A 24,147-nucleotide genomic window follows, 5' to 3' on the forward strand; every position below is an offset into this window, starting at 1 on the left:
AATGGCTGCGAGTCGGTCGGTTGTCCGGCGCCTCGCGGCCAAAAACTTTGCACATTTTACCTCCAGCCCCATAGAGGTACGCAGAAAAATGAGCCATGTTAGACAATGGTAATTGGCAGGCATGTGTGTACCCGACAATATTAGTGCCTCCACTGCGGCAATAGGACAGCAACAAATGGGAATTATTTTCAGGATCACTATTCAGAAAAAATTCATATCCTTATGTAAAATGAATTTTTTTTTTTCCTGTGATATTTTTCATTAACAAACCAATGTTATATAAAAGGCTGTGCTAGTAGTCGCTATATATTATAGAGAGTTACATTTATTTTTAAAGTTTAAATTCATACCCAGCCAGTAATTATCTTTATCGGGTCACTTGAAATTAGGAAATGATCTATAACTGTACAGGAAAGGAAACACAGTTATAATTACCATACAGATGGCTGAGAATTGGCTGCCTCTCTGAAATGACAATTCCTTTTAGAAGTTGGAACAAATTTGGTCGATCACCTGTTGGGTTCTCATAGTCATCCTAAATCTGGACTTTAGATTAGGAAGATTTAAAAAAAAAATTTTTTTTAAAAACCCCACAAAAATAAAAACTTCGATGCAACATTTTTTTTCTTTTTCCAAATTCACATATTACACAAATTCTTCCACCGTTGACACTTTAAGTCTTGCTCTCAGGATACTGCCTTTTAAGCTGTCAAATACATAATGGTGGCAATTGAGTATGTACTTAAAGAACGCGCAGGAGAGGATTTTCTAACCTTAAAAAACAGGGCCATGTGTTTCAAGAACATTCTTGACACTGAAAAATCTGAATATTAATTATGTTTCTTCCCTTATGCTTTAACAAGACAGCTGATGAAATGGCCCCTGAATAAGAATGCAGTTTTAGATGGAAAAGTCAGGGATTATATCCCAGTAGGCAAAAATAGGACACCCCCAACAGGTTCCCAAATAGCATATTTCTACTAGAGCAGAGGTTCCCAAACGCTGCCATGACAGTCCACGTTTTAAGGATATCCATGCTTGATTAATTAGTACCTCAGTCAATTTGATTTAAACATTTGGACTCAAGCATGGATATCCGTAAAACCTGCACTGTAATGGTGGAGTTTTGGAAACTCGGTACTTGAAGATGCCAAAGTATTAGGCAGTGTTGTACAATAGGGGAGGATACAAAATAAGAAAAAATACATATTATCGGAGTCTGAACTCTCACTGTACCAGGAATGTACATAAATAGCCACTTGTAACATTTCTAAGGAAATATATTGATATATTTCACAACAAAATTGATTGACAACCAATATACATGGGGTACTTTCTCTCCTACATGCATGATGTGATGGCATTAAACGGTGGTGTAACTAATGCAGATACAGCCCAAGCAGCTTCCACAGTGCCTGGCCTTAAGCTGGATACACTCTTCTAGAACGCAAAGGCTAAGCCATGTTTACCGGCCCTGGGCATGTTGAGATATCTGCGCGGGGGAATCTGAAACAGGCATATGTTGCCACCTTCTGCCCCTGATGTGGGTCCTGGTGATTTTGGGATATGCTGCCAGATATTAATGTTTTGTGGACAGACTGAGCTGTTCTGGAGACAAATTTAAGCCTCACAACATGCTCAGGGTAATATCATTACACCGTAACGGAAGTGCCGTAGGGGATTTAACTTTTCTAGCATGCGCAATTGCAAATAAACGTTCAACTACATGAACATTACGCAAATCAGGCACACTATGAAGAGTAATAACTGTATTGCAGGCTACATTATATTTTCCCATATATTATATTAGGGAATATAGCATTTATAGAAATCTAAGATTAAACCTATTCATTATTCAGATATAATTTAATTTTAAAATACACCTGTCGCCTAAAGACTATGGCAGCAGAAACGGCAGCCTATGAATCCGCTAACGAACCTGCAATATCCCTGAAGAACGCAAATATTATTTCAGCCCACAAAATGCCTCCGTTGGGCACTATAAATCGAAGAAACAGGTGTCATTCTTTTACTGTAGTTTAAAAGTTTTGGGGGCACAAACATTTTCTTAAAATTATTATTGAAAGGAAATCAGAGTGCCTACACAATCATCGCACCTCTCGTGCCTGGCTGACCAGGGCATGTTAATCTGGCGAATGTTAAGGGATTCACAAATGTTAAGGCTGGAAGTGAATTAGGAAGGCGAATTTCCTTCATTAGGAGGATTAATTTCATATCCCACAGACGCCAATTAGGAATTCTGATTAGACAAAAAAGGGCAACATGACAACGAACAAAAGAGAGCAAAAAAGTGTATGTTCTGGATGTGGATTTAACCAAAAAATTGGAATGATTAACAGTTTTAAAATATTTATTAACATTTTTACCTTCAAAATTTAAGGTCCAGATGATAGACCCACAACAGTGTTTTGGCCGCAATTTGGGGTAAACTGGTAAGTAGAGCGTTGAAATGTCCGTGTGGAGCGGGCTATGAAAATCAAACTAGGCTTGAGACCTGTGTGACATATTCTGGTCACAGCCGTGGGGCAATGGCGAGAGCGGTTCTAGCAATGCACACCCGTATAATGCACACCCGTATCTCTCACTTGCTGCAGCAGAAATGAAGCAGGAGAAATACTTGTCCCGCATGAGGTAACTACAAACAAGCAAAAACATTTTTTAGTTTATTTTTTACGGTATCACAGCGCTGAGTGAAATAGGTGGAAACAGTATTCATTTTAGTATCAATACTGTAGCTATTTCGAAATCGGATCTAGTGTTGATACCCGGTCCTGCGGTCCTCCACACACAAGAGGCAGCGCTCAGAAAACCATTGATTAAGCAGTAGTACATCGGGTGTGCAATAGCATACCGTGGATAAAAAAATTAGACAATTTAATAACAAATATTACACACACAACACTTAAATAAAATAAAAAAATCATGGGTAGACTAGAAACCAGATTCAATGTAAAATGTATTCAGGGAGGTGCAATGTGAAGAATCACTAAACACTGTAGAACCATTGGACCATCAATCAATAGTTTTACCAGTTTAGAACAGAACAGGATCTGCAGATTTACTAATAGTCCGATTTAAAACCAATAGACATGCCGGTGCCAGGTGTGTTTGGGAGAATCACTGCACAGATCATTATGATGTGTGCAGGATTTGTTAAGTTTAAAAAGGTTATAAAGAATTAAGATAAATATAAAAAAAAAAATGTGTGGAGTCCCACCTTAAACCATACTCAGTCCTGGATCTCACAGCCTGGGCTGGTATGGGAAAGTAGGGGGAAAAACCGGCATGGGGTACCCCCTATTTTCCTTTAATCAGCACCAGACTGAATCAGCCAGGGGGGTAATGCCATAGCAGGGAGACACTCAGCGTGGGGGGTCCCCCTGCCATAATGGCAACCAGCCCCAAACTGGTCAGGCCAGGGCTGGATTTACTTTGAAAATTAATTGGGGTTCCCCCTTCCGAGACCACTAGATATGGATAACAGTTAGTAAAAGTGCAATGCTCTTGTTTTATAGTCCTCTGCTGGGGCTATAACGATGGTGGTGATATAAGAGGGGAGGAGGTAACACAACCGAATTATACTATTACTGAAAAAATTCAATTTATTAGCAATACCAACACAAAAAGGCAGCTGCAGCGTACAGGTATTTCTGTCTCACTTATAGCAGTATATATGGAGGAAGTTGTTAATCCATTTTGCATGATTTTATTATGCAACGTAGCAGACGTGAAGCCAGCCATTTGGATGTGTCATCTATAACGTGTGCATTAGGCCTCATTTCTGCAAATGGATTTTTTTTCCGTTGCAAGGTATAATGGGTTCAGTCGTCTCCTGGGTCATTTAAGATGTCAGATTTGCGATTTTTGATTTGGTTTCCTACAGGCTTCTCAAATCCCCAAAGCCTCAGAAGAAAGAACAGGCCGAATACGGGAGGCAGGCGCGTGAGGATGGGAGGATGGCAGGCCATTTGTAACCGTGCCGGCGCTCAGCATTTGGGGATCTTAGTTTGCATTAAAGTAGATATGTATGTGTTCAATCATTGCAGCAGAGGCAGTAATAGCTCTGCATGCGGGGCAAAGCCATTCTGACTGTGGCAATGGGGAGCTCTGCAGGGTGACGCATCCACCGGACAATACACGGCCTGCGGCACATTGCAGGGATACTAGAGGTCGCTGAGAAGTCCTCTGATCGTATGAAAGCATCTAATATAGGAGCAGGAATTCAAAGGAGCATCCGCTAATCATAACACTCCCTATAGCAGCTGCGTTATTATAATGTATATGGTCACCCAATGAACACGAAAATGATGACATCACGGTTTGGACAGGTGACTTACAGGAGTTTATAGATGGAATAACATGACTTGTGTATTATAAGATTAATGTTCTTCATGGGTTTGATCAGATATGAAGACATATGAGAAACAAAAAGGTACATGTTAGCTCACATGTAGGCTACACGCAAATGTAGGAACACACGCTATAAATTTTATATATATATATATATATATATATATATATACATACATACATACACACTTTTACTGCTAATTATAGTGTACAGATGGCACCATAGACCCAGATGCCAGGTTGCCGCACTTGCCTATAGGAGTTAGATGCCTTTAAAGTTCCTGGCTAGTCAGGAGAGTCTATCGGTGACCGGAAGCGATGGCGCCCTCTGAGTACACATGGCGGAGGGCGGCTGTGAGGGGGGGTAAATGACGGAAGGATCAGTAATAAGACACAGGAGATAATGATGGGATGACGGGTTAATAACAATCCAGAATGGTCATCATTACAATTGTGCACAATTAGCACCACAGAAGTCCCAGCATTCCAATGTGCATCATTATAACAGAGGGCCTCATTCAGCAAGGATCGCAACTGCCATTAAGCACACAATCGCACGATTGTTGTGTTCTGCGCATGCCACTGCAATCGGAACTGCGGATCGCAGTGATTACGCAGACACATCGCAGAGTGATTGGTAGGAAGTACCGTTTGGTGATGGGAGGAGGGTGGTCGGTGAAACGCAGGCGTGAAGTGCGCTTGAACGTCGTTGCAGGGGCGTGCATAAATTAGGCACTGCAATGCCCTACGCAGCTCGAGTAGTGAGTGCATGCGATGAGGTTAGCAATTCCTGAGTAAGGGCAGAGCTTGTGCCAGCGTGCGTGCGTTATCGCTATAGCATTCGCAGTTGCGATAAGTAATGAATCCGGCCCAGAGATTGATACAGGGGCTATCAAGAGAATTTGGGTAATGATTAAGTAGGAAGAACATTGAGTGTGTTAAGCAGCGTAACACGCCGCGGTCATCGTATCCGTCATAGCAATACCCAACACCGCGGACACAAACACTTCAGGTAGCTGCAAATTTCCCCAAATAGGCACCAAATAATCATAATCCTCTTTATTATGTGACCATACAGATGTGTCCTCCTACATCTATCCTCAATATGCCACGCAGCGCGATATGCCTGGCGTGAGTGAGTCGCCAGCTTCCGAGCTACTCTGCTAGCGCCTGGCGTCGTTTTTGATGATGTGCCTTAGTCGCCATGCGATGGTACTAGGACACACCAGCGGACTGTGCGGATTAATTTGATATGAGACACTTGTATAAATGTGCGCGACAGTCTGTGAACGGAACTTGAGGTGGAAAAAAGCTGCGGCCGTTGCGTCGTAGCACTTAGCACGCAGATTCAGAGACCTTTACAATCAAGCCAGATCTGTGGGTGTTTGAGCAACCCCAGGATTTGCGCTGCCGCTAACCATATTATCTACGCACAGCATGTTATAGTCATATGGGGCGGCGTAACGGCAGAACACAAAATTAGTTTTTTTTTAGATGGCTCCTACCATAAACTGGCACTGCCGGATACCCTGTACCTCCTGCCCACCCTCAGGGTACAGCTGGCCGCCAACATCAAGGAAGAAGTAGCCAGTAGCGTCTTACATGTGGCGCTGCCGGCTGCTGTACCGTATCAACGTTATGCTGGATGTGTGAAACTTAGTTATGATGCCCCAGCCATGCACCACAGGCCCAGTCCCAGAGACAGAGGTTGGCAGAGGTTGGCGTCGGAGAATGCCAATATGATTTGTGAGTACGCCATCAAAGGAGTACAGCCATCAAAGAGGTTTAATACATACTATTTACATTACATTAAAGTTATTTAAAATGCAATTTACCTAAGCCATGCAATGAGACACTGATCATATTAATTGTGTCATCCATATTTTAGTGTGCAGTACCTTCTCTTGACCTGCAGAGGTCGCTGTTGCAATTGTAGTCTATAGAAAGCATTTGGCATCATGTATTTTTCTAAACAGCAACAATTTAATGTCACGTTTCATACCAGTAATTACTATGGTGAATACCTGCATCCTGAATAAGCTACAATTTTTAAAGGCTTTAAAGCTTCTAAAATGACTATATAAGAATAGGGAAACGCTTTCATGAGCAGCTAAGGGCTAATTTTATAAAATGTAAGAAATCGAAGAGATAAATAAAGATAGTTGCAAATTCAACACTAGCAAAAAGCACTAGGAATCCTGTGATATGGCACCTTATTTAGTGAGGGAGGCTGAGAACCGGGGAGCTACAGAAGAGGAGGTGAGAATTCCCTCATCAGTAACAGCTACTGAAATATCTGATGTTACATAAAGGTGTAGGTGTATCAGCACTTAGCAATCCTCATACAGTTTAAAGGGACAGCAAAGTTTATGGCACAATTCAGCAAGTAAGGAAGGAACGCATAGCACAGGCCCAGCATCTCAGGGACATAAGATGGGCAGCTGTCTAGGGTGCAAATCAGAAAGGGGCTGCATGCTATTAATATATTAGGCTAATTTGATTATAACTGAGGGCTTGGAGGACAACAAATCTCCTTCATGCCCCAGGCGCTAACATTTCTAATTACGGCTCTGCGGCATCTAATCCTCTTGGTTCAATTGTCAAAAATGTTGGTGTCCAAAGCAGCCTCTGCAGTTCTCTCACCCCGATTCATTACGGATCGCTATGGCGATAGCAGCTGCGATTACGCACGCAGACCCACTGCGAAAATATGCTAATGTTTGCAATAGCAATGCCGTCGCGGTCCAACATAAGGACGCCCACTTCCCCTTACTCATATCCGTAATACTGTGCAAGTTTGTGAAACCATCGGCAACATCGAGTACCATCGGAGCCTCACGCACAATTACAACAGGTCTCGTCTTACAGAGAATTTGCTAACCTCATCGCACGCAGTGAGAGCTCAGGCTGTGTATGCCATCGCAGTGGCTAATTTATGCACGCCCCTGTAACGGCGTTCAAACGCGCTGACATACCTGCATTTCCCCCCCCCATCCGTCAACAACCCCAAACGGCCACTTCCGGTCAAACACTCTGCGATGGGTCTGCGTGGTCACTGCGATGGCAGTGGAGCCTTCGCATGCGTGGCACGCAATAATTGCCCGTCTGCGTGCGTAATCGCAATCCTTGCTGAAACAGGTCCCTAGTACTCAAACGTTTAACTTAATAGGACTTATTACATTTTACAGAGGAGAAATTATTGTACTCTAAATAAATCACAATATAGTGACTCTAACAAAGGCTTATTCCATGAATCATCCCGCTTAGCTTGTGCCTGAAATCCACCGGGAAATTGTAACAGCGCAACATAACTGGAGGGAATGATGGAAATCCTCAATTTAATCTGAATATACCAGGGAAGACTGTTATGCGGCTGTAGCGCTGCTGTCAGTTCCAGGCTCACAGTGGTACAGAAAGCTTTATGGGGGATCTGGCTGCACAGTCAGGAAATCAGAGCCCCAGCTGAGCTGTTCTGCGCCCAGCCACGAGGTTAGTGCCGCGACTGCTTATGCACTGGAAATAAAAAGACAGATCTAAGGTTTATCCTATTCCTACAGATGCGCCCACGTTCATTGTGGCTGATCGCGGCACAAACCCGTGAATTGCGCTATGCGCCATGCTACACTAACACGCGTCCCTGATCGCGGGAGTGCGTCTCCTTTTAAGCCTATGGAGACCCAAAAGCACGTCCCCGATCGGAGACGCGGGAGGACAAATAAAAACATTTTTTTGCATTGCTGCCTGCTGGAGAGGGGGGTGCTGTGAACCCCTCAGCCCGGCGCATAGCCAGTGGGGGGGGGGTGTGCGGTCAATGTGATCACTCCCCCCACAGGCATAGGAGACTGCTGTCCCGAGCAGTCTCCGAGTGCAGCCCAGCACACAGCAGCATGGGCTAGGCTGCTGTGATGTAAGAGGGGGGGAGGGGGGGGCAGCGACATATCCGGGCCCCCGCCTGGCCCCTCCAGCAAGCCCGGGCAATTAGTACCCGCTTCCCCCCCCTTTTGGCGCCCCTAGAAATTGCTACTGCTACTCTAGATGTGTGACTTGGATGCATGCACAGTATTAAAAAAAAACTGCCGCTATACTGCGTCTGACATCGGGATATGGAACGACGGGAAGGTCACTAACAGACTGCATGTAAAGCAAACTCGCCTACCTTTCCTATCTTACGTCGCTGGGTGCGGGGTAGAAAGACATGGAGTGAATGGGGGCTTGCCAACACAATTTGAATCACGAATTGGCATTTCGGGAACTTGGTGTGGCTTGATTTGCGGCAGGTCTTCACCCGCCTTGCGGCAAGAATACTTTCTTCAAGATCATTTTCTGATCCTCTTGAAAGTCCATGTGGTCTAATTTGGGAGTCACCTGGAAAGTACAGGACAGTAGGCGTACCAAGAGCTGCATGAGCCGGTGAAAATAAAAGTTAGGCGCTCTTGGCGTCCCCCCCCCTTGCCGGTATAGGCTATATTTCTTGAAGCTTAGGTACATTGTGAGAATTCAGATCAGAGCGATGGCCATAAAGTAACTAAAGGTGAGCGAATGCACTTTGTGACCAGAGAAGACTGTGTATTGTAATAGACAGTAATGCATGCAGACAGCGGCACAACACACTGATTGCACTTTTCTTAAATGTGACTATGTGGGTTGACTGGGCAATTTCCTTACATTCCTACACTGCTAAGGATGAGTGAAACTTGTCTTAAGCACTATAGGGCTTCAAATTGGACAGATGGAGAACTTGCCTAAAAGTTCCTTCTATTATAGTTTTTGGATCTTGGACTGGGGCCTTATGATGTAACTGCACCCAGGAAGTTATGTTGCTATTAAGCCCCACCACTTCCTGGCAAAACACTGCAAACAAATTTAAAACCTAAGAAAACGTGCTCCGTCTCCCCCATCCTGATACCTGCCGACTTAGGGGAACCCCCATTTGAAAGAGACGAGTTCCCGGTTTCAAATGATGTAACCCTTGAGAAGATACTCCCTGGAGAACTTATGTGATGTCCAAAGAACTCTCCTCCATTGCAGAGGTCACTAAAGTCCACGGAAGGGACCATTTCCCACGTTCTGGATTCAATAAGCTCTGAGTGCGCAGAATCCATCCCGTCACCTGATATGGTACATACGTGGTTATTGCCTTTCTTCACAGATTAGCTTTTACTGTACTGTAGTTCACTTTCTTGAAATTTCAATGAAAATAGCACTTTTTGGGCCATTTTGGCTGGACTGTCTTTGCCCACTGGCGCCATTTTCTGGAAACTCAAACTCATCTGATAAAAAAACAAACAAACCCAAAACATAATCTGTGCGGGCAATGCATAAAAAAATTACAGATATTGGACCGGCTTAAAATGTTCCCAAGTAGGCTCAGAGGCAAGGGGGAAAACAGATATATATATATATATATATATATATATATATATAATTGGTATGAAATACCGTCGGCCGTCAGCGGCAGCCCGACAGAAGCAGAGTGCGACGCAGCGGAAGCCCAACAGCGCTGGAAATCCCGATCGTGGATAGGCAAGTATCCACTAACCTAACCCCCCTAACCCTCCTTAGGAGTGCCTAACCCTAACTTCCCCCCCAAGTGCCTAACGCTAATACCCCCTCTAAGTGCCTAACCCTAACCACCCCCTTCCCCGCTGCCTAAACCTAAGTCCCCCGGGGGGGTGCCTAACCCTAAGTCCCCCCCGGGGGTGCCTAACCCTAACCCTCCCTCCCCCTAGCCTAACCCTAACCCTCCCGGGGGGGTGCCTAACCCTAACCCTCCCCCCCCGCGGCGCCCGGCATCACTACGATCGTGATGCCGTGCGCCGGTCTCCCGGCGTCGGGGAAATGCGGGCGTCTACATCTAGACGCCCGGCATTTCACCCTTGCCGGGATAAGACAGTCTGGAAGCCGGCTGCCGGTATTTAGGCAGTTGGCTTCCCGATTGCCTCCCATACATACATTATATATATATATATATATATATATATATATATATTTTTTTTTTTTGCATGGGTTCATAGGTTTCTCCATCTGAATGGAGCTACATGTACTATTAGTACCAACTGTTACCATTTGTCTATACCGAACTTCATGCATACACGACTGGTCACTCTGCACTAGAAGTGATGCCGGGCTTCGAAAATGAGTTTGTCCAAAAAAAGTCTGGAAAGGGTTCAACCAAGAACTAACATTTTTTAAATGAAGGATTTGGCTAGGTGATTTAGGGGTCTATTTACTAAGCCTTGAATGGTGATAAAGTGAACTGAGATAAACTACCAGCCAATCAGCTCCAAACTGATGGCAGGGAGATGTGACATGGCAGTTAGGAGCCGATTGGCTGGACCTCATCACTCTGGGCCTGATTCAGACCTGCTCGCGAGCGCTGAGCGCTTGCAAGCGGGTCGATGTTGCCCAAGTGCGCATGCGCACAACGGAGCCGGCTCCGTCGTGTGCATGCGCGAGACCTGAATAACGACGGCCAAGCCGTCGCTATGGGTCTCGCACCAAAGGGGGCGTGCTGTTGATGGTGATTGACAGCACCCCCCCTTTGGTGGGCGTGCCGGGGGCGTTGCTGCCCAGACGGAGGCGTTACCATGGGAACGCCTACCGTCTGGGGCCGGCCCCACTGACATCACAAGTGATGTAATTGGGAGAGCTCTCGACTCTGATAGAGCCAAAAGCACTCCAGGGTTTGCGGCAACGAGATCTTACCACAAGGGTCTCGTCGCGATGATCTTGACCATCGCGACCATCATTTTGGTCACCCACAGCTATGTGAGCGGCAAGGAAATTCAGAGGGACGGCTCTGAATCAGGGCCTCTGTCTCTTAACATTGCTTAGTAAATAGACCGCCTAATCACTTTGTATAGTAGGTGCTGCTGGTATAAGAATATCGGATGTGAGGGACACCCTGTGTAACACAGCACCTCTTCCTAATCACACTCTCCTCTGTCTCACACGTCAGCAGCTGTATACAATGGCGTATGCAACCGGAAAACTACAGGAATAAGGAAGGAAAACGATCACAATGCCGCTCAAAGGTGTCCACAAAGCTTCACCGAGAAACACAATTCATCAATGTTGTCATTTCAAATAAAGGATATCAATCTAGATTCATCTAATATATATATATATATATAATGCAGGAGCCATTTGCAATATAAGCCTTTTGATGGTAAGAGAGTCTTATTTCTACTCTCATGATATCATTTAAAATAGGTGCATATAAACCCTGTCCCTTGGAACTCTTGCCTCTATTATCATAGATAGGAGCTGCCACACTGCTGCTCTGTCAGGTGACCATTCATATTACTGTCTGAGGGCAGCGAAGCCTTATGAGGAAACAGCAGAACATTATCCTATGCCGAGTACACAGTATACGATGTAACACACAATGTGACTGCCGTCCCGATCGCATTAAATCCCACAGAACACAACATAGTGCGCACGCACTTAGCAATCATCCCAACGACAGCACGCAATATCATGTCGGGGGATTGCATCCAATGAATGGTTTCTCCTGTACGCTATGGGCCTCATTCAGAGATGGAAGCATACCCCATGGTTTGCGTACACCTCCGATGTTAAAAGATTGGCGAATGCTTAGGATCTGTACCGCTCATGCGCCGGTCTTCTACCGCAAAATCTCTTACAGTTCCCCAAAGCCGCAGCCCGATTTATAGACTGCGGCCGTTTGGGGGTGGGGGAGTGGGTGGAGCCGGCCTGCGTTTACCGGACACTGGGCTGCGATACTCGGGATCATCGCACAGGATTCCCACTTTACAGCAACAACTGACCGCATTGGGCAACCCGTGTGCGCATTTAAAATTCTATTAAGTTTCTTTAGGATGAAGAGGTTTCATTTATTCTCAAGCATATTATTATTATTTTATTTTTTTTACTAAATGGTATGTTAGTGCATAGTCTTCACCTGCGTTGTTTTATGCAACATCATTATCCGTTTCCATAGCTTTACCGGAAACATAGACGGAATGGGAGAAACATTTACTAGAATAGGATTAAAAGTAATTGATGATTTAATCTACAGTATATGCGCTTGCTATATACAGGCCGGACTAAGGCCCTCATTTAGACCCGCTCGCAAGCGGGTCGATGGTGGGGCACTGCACATACGCCGCGCGTGCGCAAGCCCCGGAGCGAGTGAGAAATTCACTCGCTCCGGGGCTCGCTACAAACGGGGCGGCTGATCGACAGCTCGCCCTGTTTTGTAGGCGGGAAGGGGGGGGTGGCTGGACAAACAGAGGCGTTCGCGAAGTGGGCGGCCCTACTGACATCACGAGTGATGTCAGTAGTGAGCTTCCTGCTCTATTAGAGCAGGAAGTTCACTGGGGCTTGCGGTAGGGTCTCGTCGCAAGCCCGATGGTCGCGACCTTCGCGACTATCACCTGGCCGTTCGCAAAAGCTGTGGGTGGTCACCCACAGCTTAGTGAGCGGCCAGGAGGCCGGCTAGAAAAAAAAAAAAAAAAAAAGCGTCCGCCCTCATTCAGAGCGAGCGCTCGCTTTTTGCGAGCGGCTCTAAATGAGGTCCTAAGTGCAGCCTCTTCAGGTGAGGATTAAGAGACACTGCAGCACGCGTGCTGGGCTTACAGTAAATGTACCGTATATATAATGAACATGTATTGTCCAGGCAGCTGAAGAAAGTGTATAATCCATCCATTGCAAACCCGATATAATCTCCTGTGTAAATTCCTGTATTCCAGCACAGAACACGACTATATTTTTGGCTGCAGCAGCTGGCAGAAATATAGTGATACAGATTGCAGAGATATGGGCGATATAAAGATGCTTTCTCTCCCGTACATACCGTGCCGCATTTCACGGCTGCAGCAGAACCCAAATTCACTTAACCCTCTCGCTGCCGGAGGACCAGAGAAATGCACACACATTATGTATTTACTAACATTTTACTGACATAGCTCTGGCATATTTTCCGTTATGCTTTACTAATTTGTGTTTTGCATTTACGGCAAAAAAAAAATAAATAAAAATTTGTCTAGATTCGAATTTTTCAACAAAGTAAAAATGAAAAATTAGCAGCTAATCCGGGGGGCAAAACACAGGTGTGACGTGCTTAGGGTCATGGATGAGGATTTATTTTGTGAGGCTGATGCAGGGAGGGGGGCGCAGGTGGCAGACTGTGCAGCATTTGCACTTGTGCTCCATTAATTGCTGACATATCCCCCTCACTCCTTCCCTCCCCCTCCGCCTCCAGGGATAACAGCCGAGATGCAAGCTCAGACTGGTACCCGGCAGAAACACCAAGCAGCCAATTAGCTGTCAGTATGTAGCGGCAGCCAGAGCAGAGATGCGGTAGTCTAGCAACAGAGTAACTAAGAAGGAACAGCTGAGTAGCAGGCTGGGGACGGTGCCCAGGATTTGAGGAGCCAACCAATTAACAGGCTGCATTTACTGCTGCAGGGGTTACTTAGCAACAGCCATCATCATCATCATCACCATCAGCCTCGTACTGCCCCCCCCCCCCCCCACCTTCATCTTCCCCAGCCCCAGCTCGCTCTGTAACACCTTCTCCTAGCACTCTGCAAGTCCCTAATTATAGTTCCTTCACCTTCTCTTGCTATTATTCTCTGGAGGTTGGAGGAAACTTAAATGCCCAATTTAACCCCATCTCTTCCCTTTAACCCTATCACTGCACAGAGCCATTTAACAATTTAGGCTATTATAACAATGACCACACAGGGAGAGGATATCAAGCCTTTGTAAGGGAGATGTATCCAGCAGCGGAGGGAGATACCGAGGGGTCTATGTACTAAGCTTTGGAGAGTGATAAAGTACAAACCAACCAATCAGTTTCTAACGGTCTTTTTTTTTTTTTTGTCAGACACAGGCCGGGATGTACTAAGGTTGCGGTCAGGGCCGGTTCTATGGTTACGCATGGTACGCGGCCGCGTAAGGCGCCACGTAGTGAAGGGCGCCGCGGCCGCGACCATGCAGATTTCTGTGACACAGTCTGCACCGCGCGTGTAGCACTGACCGGACGGAGTTCGGTCAGCGCTACACAGTGCCAAACACACAGCCGCTGGAGCTGGCAACTGTGTGTTTGTTTCAGCAGCTGATGAGAGTCTGTCAGACTCTCATCGGCTGCTGTAGCTCCCACTGCGGGAGCCATCTTCCGGCTCCCGCAGTGGGTAATGGGAGAGACGTCGTCATGACGACGTCTCTCCCATAATGCAAAGCGGCCCTGGAGAATGGTCGGGAGTAGCGGATATCGGCGGCGGGAGCAGGAGCGGGGGGTTCAGGTAAGTGTTTTTTTTTTTGTTTTGTTTTTTATAACGTGTCTCTCTACTGGGGGGGGGCTACAAGGGGTGATTACTACTGGGGGCACTTGAAGGGGGGATTACTACTGGGGGCACTTGAAGGGGGATTACAGGGGGCACTGGAAGGGAGGATTACTACTGGGGCACTTGAAGGGTGATTACTACTGGGGGGGGATTACTACTGGGGGCACAGGAAGGGGGGAATTACTACTGGGGCACTTGAAGGGGGGGATTACGGCTGGGGGTACTTGAAGGGGGGATTACTACTGGGGGAACTTGAAGGGAGGATTACTACTGGGGCACTTGAAGGGAGGATTACTACTGGGGGCACTTGAAGGGAGGATTACTACTGGGGGGGACTACTACTGGGGGCACTACATGGGGGGGAAACCTCCACTGGGGGCACAACAATGGGGGGACTACTACAAGGGGGGACTACTAGGGGCACTACAAGAGGGGGGACTACTACTGGGGGCACTGTATAAGCTTACTAATGGGGGCACAAGGGGCACTGCACAGGGGGGACCACTACCGCGGGCACTGCATAGGGGGGGGCGCCAAAAAACCTACTCGCTTACCAAAAAATTTGGGCTAGGGCCGGCCCTGGTTGCGGTGACCATTCCACCAGTCACCGCAACCTCACTAATCGCATATGTACTAACATATGAAATTAGTTTCGCAAAGGACAGCTCTTGGGATAAGAGCTGCCCTTTGCGAAGCAGCCGACGCCAGGTGAGGGGGTCTCCGTGGGACCCCGCCCCCTCCGAGCCACGGAACTTCCTGCTGGTGACCTGTGCAGGAAGCCCCGGGCTCCTCCTCCTCTTCACTGCACCCGGAAGAAGATTAGGAGGAGGAGGCGGAGGACCCAGGAGGAGCGCGGTCCGGCGACCATGGAGAGCAGGTGAGTGGGGGCCATTACTGGGCGTCTGCGGGGCGGTGAAGCCCGTAGGCTTCTATAGGGCAACGCCAGGTTTTTCTGGCGTTACCCTCTGCACCAATAAAAGGGCGGCCAGGAATTAGTATATATGGAAATGCGGTAAAAACCCTGAAAACTGTTCCTTTAGTACATCCCGCCCACAGCCTGTAACATGACAGGAGCTAATTGGTTGGTACTTTATCTCTCTCCACTTTATTTCTCCCCAAGGCATAGTACATCTCCCCCAAAGTACCAACCACTCAGCTCCTAACTGTCATTTTACAAACAGAGCCTGTAAAGTGACAGAAGCTGATTGGCTGCTCTGGGCATTCTCTTCACTGTATCTTCGAGGTTTGGTACATCTCCCCCATAAGCCTAAGTGATTGTAGTTACTTTGTCACAGGCACAAAGAGAGTATTTGAGGACTCGTCGTACAAACTGTTTTTGAACGAAGGTCACAAAGTTCCTATCCCATGTATAAGTCTACTATGCAGTTGGTCCTAACGTTCGGCGGATTGCATTAATTTTGAACGCTGCCGCGGATCTGCCGCCCTCATGGAAGAATTCTCTAGAAACTTTGAAATGTCACAACAGGGTTTCTTTTAGATCACTGAGGGGTTATTTGTGCTATAACTCAATATGAAAAGCTTAGTCATAATGTGACTTGCCCTGGCTGGATCAATGCTGATTGGCTTTTGGTTATGTTACTGTGCATTCGCATAATGTTATTAAATGACTCCATAAGCGTTAAAAAACGTAAAATGTCATTTAAAAAAAAAAAAAAAACAGCCTGTAAAGTGACAGTTAGGAGCTGATCAGTTGGTACTTTGGCCGGGATGTACTAAGCATCCCCCTTGTCTTTGGGTACCTACCGCGGTTCATTGTGATGGCTCTGGACAGAGGGACTTCCGGGGGGAGCGTCCTGATAAGTAGCCCATAGGCTTCTATTGGGTGACGAAGGTGGTGTTATCCATCGGGATGCATTCCGGTGCTTAGTACATTTGGGGAATGTGGTAAAAGCCCCGAAAACTGCATTTTCGTGTTTTTACCTCATATTCGCCTTTAATCCGACCCTTTATATATTTTTTTATTTTCTTGGTGACGCTGTTGTGTATAGAATGTCTTGAAAAAGGTCCAAACGAGTGACAGACAGGCCGGGGATATAGTCAGGAAGCCGGCGGTAATTCATACCGATTCCACCGGCAGAACATGCTGATTAAATGTATGATTATTTGTACAAGTCTGGTGAGTGCATTCAAATACAGTATCTGATACAAACATGAGCGGCTAGCCGTTATTATAGCGTTGGTTTGTACGTCTATTCTTCTACATGTACTTATTTTAGCACCTAGATAAACAACACGGCTTCAATCACCAGTCATTATGCAGATCGAGAAAGCGCAACATGGCGGCATTGTCTATACTGTACTGTGGAACAGCTGAAAGACAAGTTTTCTTTATAACAAAGATGTCTTCAAATCTATAAGCAGAAGTGCAGGTTTTATACACAGATATATAGTTCAGGTTTTATAGACAGTTATATAGTTCAGGTTTTATACACAGATATATAGTTCAGGTTTTATACACAGATATATAGTTCAGGTTTTATACACAGATATATAGTTCAGGTTTTATAGACAGTTAGATATATATTTTTGTTCCTCTGAAGTTTTTCTATTTTCAGAGATAATCCGTACAAATTGGTTTAAGCATCCTGCCAAATGCTCAATGGGAGGATGGTGGGATCAATATTTGGCCGGTGTCCCACTTTTTAAAACAATCTGCTGTCTAATCTTCCCATGGCTGTGCCCTTCTGTGATCTCTCTATCAGAAAGCTTCGTCTGCCCCCCTGCAAGGGCAGGGACACTGCCAGCCAACAAGACGCAGACACCGCTCTCAGCAGAGCACCCATAACACAGAGGAATAAAACGCTCTATCGTCAGATGATGGATGTAACCATAAGTTCTTTAACACCATATTTTCTCAAAAATAAAAGACACAGACCAAGTTAATGCCGTTGAAAAATAATAGGTCAGCTTTATTTATGACAATAATGATTATGGGTGGCAGAGGAAAGAACGGCAAACCACCGGCGCCCACTTGACTTAGGCAAAAGATGTCCACAACTAACCAGGGCCAATATCCCAATTAATGGTAAGTGAGATATAAAATACTTGCGAAGGCCAACTCTCCCTTTATAGCAAGTGAGACGGTATCCAACACCCATACCGATGCACCATTTCGGCCCACCCGGATGAGAAGCGCCGCTGAACACAGTAGGGTGAAATCAGCCTAACCCGTGCATGAAGGGGTGTGCACCGCCCTTACTGCAGCAATATGGACGCTTTACACAAGACACAATAGGGAAGGGAGGGTGGGAGATCAGAATCAAGGCAGAATATCCTACAGACATTACCCATAGTCCCAGCAACCACTCCCCCATAACAACTAACAACCTATCCCTGTGACTTTAACAACTGCCAATCCTAAATTACCCCTCCTATCACTTTATTAGCCCCATCCATCCCTGTCTAGAGGTTTATATGCCCTCTGTTCTATGCTAACCTCGGTTACCTTAAGCACAACAGGCCACACAGGAAATGCACAACAGGCCGGTCACACAGAGGAAGCTGCACAACAGGCCGGTCACACAGAGGAACCTGCACAACAGGCCACACAGAGGAACCTGCACAACAGGCCACACAGAGGAACCTGCACAACAGGCCGGTCACACAGAGAAACCTGCACAACAGGCCACACAGGAAATGCACAACAGGCCGGTCACACAGAGGAAGCTGCACAACAGGCCGGTCACACAGAGGAACCTGCACAACAGGCCACACAGGAAATGCACAACAGGCCGGTCACACAGAGGAAGCTGCACAACAGGCCGGTCACACAGAGGAACCTGCACAACAGGCCACACAGAGGAACCTGCACAACAGGCCACACAGAGGAACCTGCACAACAGGCCACACAGAGGAACCTGCACAACAGGCCACACAGAGGAACCTGCACAACAGGCCACACAGAGGAACCTGCACAACAGGCCACACAGAGGAATATGCACAACAGACCGGCCACACAGAGGAACCTGCACAACAGGCCACACAGAGGAACCTGCACAACAGGCCACACAGAGGAACCTGCACAACAGGCCGGTCACACAGAGGAATATTCACAACAGGCCGGTCACACAGAGGAACATGCACAACAGGCCACACAGAGGAATATGCACAACAGGCCGGTCACACAGAGGAATATGCACAACAGACCGGTCACACAGAGGAATATGCACAACAGGCCGGTCACACAGAGGAATATGCACAACAGGCCGGTCACACAGAGGAATATGCACAACAGGCCGGTCACACAGAGGAATCTGCACAACAGGCCGGTCACACAGAGGAATATGCACAACAGGCCGGTCACACAGAGGAACCTGCACAACAGGCCACACACAGGAACCTGCAACTAAAATTGATGAAATATGTTAAAAAAAAAATAAAAAATTCAACATTCTGAAGGCAAATTCAGGAGTCTGGTGCTTTGGGCAGCAAAGTACATTTGAATTTACATGGGATTTTTGAAGCATAACATGTTTATCCATCTCTCCCTTTATATATACATATTTATATTTATGCAGACATATACACAGCCCTTTCATTGCCAAAGATGTCTCTGTCCTCCAAACTATGTGACCAATCATTAATAATCAAACCCAGGGGTCGCCAAATCCTTTCTCCAAGGCACCCTAACAGTCCAGGTTTTACGTATAGTCATCCTTAAGCACAGGTGACTAGAATGTTAGGGAGCCTTGAGGACAGGTGGCCTAATGCAGAGATGGACGCAATGGTGATATTTACGCAGATTTAGTCGCAATGTGCACGCACCATGATTGCTTTGCGATTACGTTCACACAGAGGACTCACTCTGCGTTCGGGGGAGGTAACGAGGGGGTGTCAGAAAAACGCAGGTGTGTCTGACCGTTTGAACGCCGTTAGATGGGAATTATCCCTTGCGATCTCCTACGAAGCATGAGAGCCCTATGCGTGTCAGGAGAGCTTCCGAGTCTGCGGCTGGTCAGACCTGCCGCAAGGGTAAGATGGCCGCTCGATGTTACCGATATTTATGCAGATAAGCAGTGTCGAACGCATATGAGAAAGTAGCGGCGGGTGTTCTTATGCTCTGGTAAACTTTGGAACTATTAGCATATTTTCGCAGTTGCGTTCTGTGCGAAATCGCAGCTGCGATCTCATTAGCGCCCATCTGTGAATAAGACCCAACGCCTGGGAAACACTCATCAAACCAACAATAAAAATACATGAAATAAAGCCGGTTATAATCATCTACACAAACGTACAAGGCGTCAGATAAAGCGCCATTGCTGCGGCATCACCAGACGCCCTCTCACGTCTCTAATTAAAAAACAAATCAAAAAGGAAGCTTATTTCAAATGTTCCACCATAAACCAGGGGTTCCCATCTCCAACCCCCGAGTGCCCCCAGCAGGTCATGTTGTGTGGATTTTTGATCTGAGGAAGCAGATGGGAAAATTACTGACCCAGCAAAATAATGAACTCATCTGTGCATGATTAAAAGAAATCTGGAAAACATGACCTGTTGGTGGTACTTGAGTTGAGAACCACGGCTATAAACCAAACAGCTGTTAAATATAACATGGCGAAATGGTCTAAGGGAAGTCATGGTACCACGTATGTAATTACCAGCGCTTGCTAACATGTATGTATTTGCCAGCAGTGGGTTACATAAACACAGCAATAGAAAAGCACTTGCTAACATGTATGTAATTACCAGCGCTGAGTTACATAAACACAGCAATAGAAAAGCACTTGCTAACATGTATGTAATTACCAACGTTTGCTAACATGTATGTAATTACCAGCGCTGAGTTACATAAGCACAGCACAAGAATAGCACTTGCTAACGTATGTAATTACCAGCGCTTGCTAACATGTATGTAATTACCAGCGCTGAGTTACATAAACACAGCACAAGAATAGCACTTGCTAACATGTATGTAATTACCAGCGCTTGCTAACATGTATGTAATTACCAGCGCTTGCTAACATGTATGTAATTACCAGCGCTTGCTAACATGTATGTAATTACCAGCGCTGAGTTACATAAACATAGCACAAGAATAGCACTTGCTAACATGTATGTAATTACCAGCGCTTGCTAACATGTATGTAATTACCAGCGCTGAGTTACATAAATACAGCTATAGAGAAGCACATGCTACCACATATGATTTACCACTTATGTAACTGCGAAAATACCGGATGCCTGTAACAGCGCATGTCTAGTAAAAGTATGTTATGCTGCCCCATGTAGTCCGGCATATGGCGGCAGCCAATGCACAATGATTTGTCACTGTAATAAAAGCGGCACACGTGACAGAACGGCCGTCATACCTGTATGCGTCCTCTGGTGAGCCTTCAAATGTGAACTCTTTGTGTAGACTTTTCTGCAGCCATTAAATTGACACCGATGGACCCTTTTCTTGTTTTCAGGCGAGGCCTCTCCGCCATTCCCGGCCAGCTCACTGTCGCTTAGACCACATTTCGTCGTTATGGCGGCTGACAAGGACTCCGCAGCCCTTCCAGAGCTAATAGAAGCCTTTTTCGCAACCAGTTTTAATGTCACTGTTCCATCCAAAGCAGAGAGAGACTGTGGGGTTTTGACCAGGTGCCGGCTGAGTTCCGGGGAAGAGGGGGGCGTTAGCGACGTCACCGCATTAAGCTGTGCCTGATTTACCGACGAATAACACTCCATGGCGGAACTGGCAGGCTGTAGGCTGACACAGGTCTCTGACAGAAGTTTGTCTTGAGAAAGCAAAAGGTCCATACTAGGGCATTTCTCGTACGTGCTGATGTCCAAAGGAATTATAATGGGATCCAGCTTCCGGCCGCAGACATCCGTCCCTTGAGCAATAGAGCCGTTTAAGAAACAGTCTAATTCTTCCCCAAAAGTCTCAGATATCTTCTTTGGTTCGGTCTGCAAGTACCGCTCCAATTCCAGACAGGTCTACAGATGTGACAAGAGGGAGAGAGAGAGAGAGAAAGAGACTTCAACAACACAGCAAATGTGACAGCACAGCATTACACTGAAAACATTCAAATAACTAATACCATCAGTGTGCCCCAGGGCAGCGGCCATTTTGTGTACCACCCATCTTCCCAGAGCAGCGGCCATTTTGTGTAGCATACATCTTCCCAGAAGCAGCGGCCATTTTGTGTAGCACACATCTTCCCAGAGCAGCACCGTTAAATAAGTTTCATAGTATTTAAAATCCGGCTGCCAGCAAAATAACACAGAGACCTGATGAGACTTCCCGTATCAGAGACCTCCTGTGGCTGTTACCGTAGAACCCTTAACCAGCCTTCTCTACAAAACCGCTGATGTGGATGGATTTATTAGTAAAATATATGTTATTAATGACCAGTTTAATGCACAGTTAGGGGGGTGATTCAATTCAATTCAATAGGAGTTGAATAGCGCCGGGAGGGAGCTCTTCAATTCACCGCGATATTTACTCAGACGGGAAGCAGTTAAGTCGGAGAATGTTGGTTCTCGCGACTTAGGCCCCTATTCATCAACACTAAAATAACGATTTTAAGGACATTTTTCTTAATTAATGTTATTTTAGTATTCATGAAGAGACTTAGCATGGAGATATCACTGATATCTCCATGCTAAGTCACCCTGCGTTAATTTCCACACTCCCCGTACATTAGTACATTAGTATGGGGATATGGAAATTATGGTATTCATCAAATTCCGAAAATTATGTATTTTCATAATTTGATGGAGTTACTATCCGCCAGTGTGAGGTGGCGCATAGCAGGTGACACTTACCTGTGTCAGCGTGGGCAGGTCCCCCGGCGTCTTCCTCCGACGCTCTGGTCCGTACTCTGGCTCCGGTGGCTGCTCGGACTCTGTGTTCTCCCAGCAGAACACAAAGTTTAGAAAAAAAATTATTTTTTTTCTAAACTGTACTGTGGTCTGCTGGGAGGACACAGAGTCCGAGCAGCCACCGGAGGCGCTGCAGCGGGCAGGTAAGTGCGGGACAGGGGTAGGTATGCAGAGGGGGACACAAAATGACCGCAGGTGTAAGCAGTGCTGCGCATGTGCTGGTTTTACAGATGTAACAGCGCATGCACAGCACTTATTACAGCTGCGGTAAGGTAGTGTAGAGAGGGAAAACTATGTCCCGAAAAGCTGTCATCGCAAAAATGACAGCTTTTCGCAATAGATAGTTATGGGGAGGAGGAATGATTAATTCCTCCGGTAATTAGGTAGAACTCCATGCGAGTTCTAAACCTAATTACCGCCATCGATTTTTTTCGGTATGACGAATAGGCCCCTTAATCTGGGTGTTTAGTCGCAAGAGCCGACATTCTCCAACCAAAGTGCTGGCCGCGAGGCTGTTAGTGCTGCACTAAGACGGGAAACTGCCTTCCGGCCTGCACTTTAGTCGGATTTCTCCTCATTCCCTCAGGAGAGTACGAGGAGAAAATCATTAGTCGGACTATACAGCGCGCTGAATTGAATAGTTCCAAGAGCTACTAATCGTCCCGGTGCTTAGTACATATGGGAAACGCATTAAAGCCCCCTGCATTTTTCAGTTTAGTACATTCTGACCCCTATTACATAAAACCATACTTGCCTACTTTTGAAAAAGCATTTCAGGGAGATTGTGAAAGCAGCACCTATGAGCGCGGCGGTAAAGTGGGCGTGTACTGCTACATCTGAGAGGCGTGTCATAACATTTATTTACATCCAAATGTAAATGAGCCCCAAAGCAGTTAGTAAGATCTACGTGTTGATGGAAGCAAACAGATGCTTTTCAGAAAATGCATGTAGCTATAGGGATCATTGTGCCTTATACCCAATGCAGGGAAATTATACTAATGATCCTATTTGAATGTACATATCTCTATTTGTTTTGTATATAACAAATTCATAATTTTGCCTAAGATGCAATCAGGGAGATTGCTGGACTCTTCAGGGAGACAGGGAGATTGCTGCTATTTCAGGGAGTCTCCCTGACAATCAGGGAGAGTTGGCAAGTATGCATAAAACACACAGATAACCATGATGTCATTGCTATGAGGCAGTAATGCTAACCACTACGCCAGCTGCGCAGCCTAAATCTTCAACTTGGGACACCTTATTTTTCTAGAACCAGACTCCTAAATTTGGATTAATATGATTGGTGGGAACAAAAGGACAGAACACGAGCTGACTAATGCTACCGGTGTCATCTTATAACTCGATCCAAGGCTGGAAGTCTAGCTCTCCTTACACAGCTTCAACGTTAGCTGTATAACTACTGCACGATAAACATGGAACTGTCCAACATATAAGAATATTGAAGTTGTGCATAAAGGATGCTTTCATTTCCTCCTTTACTAGGATCACGGCACAAAGAGTATGATGCATTACATTTCCTGACCTGAAGAGTCATTTCTATGTAGTATAAAGGTCGTTTGTATGTAAAATGGCTTATGATCCACTGATTAGCCAACTAAAAGTCCTCGGCACA

At 46.0% G+C, this 24,147-nt stretch overlaps 1 protein-coding gene across 1 annotated transcript in view; it reads right to left on the reverse strand.

Annotated features, from left to right (window-relative positions):
• Positions 1–24,147, reverse strand: part of KLF7 (KLF transcription factor 7) — a 113,844-nt gene that overhangs the window by 13,547 nt on the left and 76,150 nt on the right. The window contains exon 2 of the mRNA XM_088457202.1: positions 21,014–21,626. Within this exon, the coding sequence (XP_088313328.1) occupies positions 21,014–21,626 (613 nt within the window). The remainder of the gene's footprint in view (positions 1–21,013; positions 21,627–24,147) is intronic.

This window comes from Taudactylus pleione, unplaced genomic scaffold (genome assembly GCF_031769625.1).
Source record: "Taudactylus pleione unplaced genomic scaffold, aTauple2 ptg000746l, whole genome shotgun sequence".
Classification (NCBI taxonomy): Eukaryota; Metazoa; Chordata; class Amphibia; order Anura; family Myobatrachidae; genus Taudactylus; species Taudactylus pleione.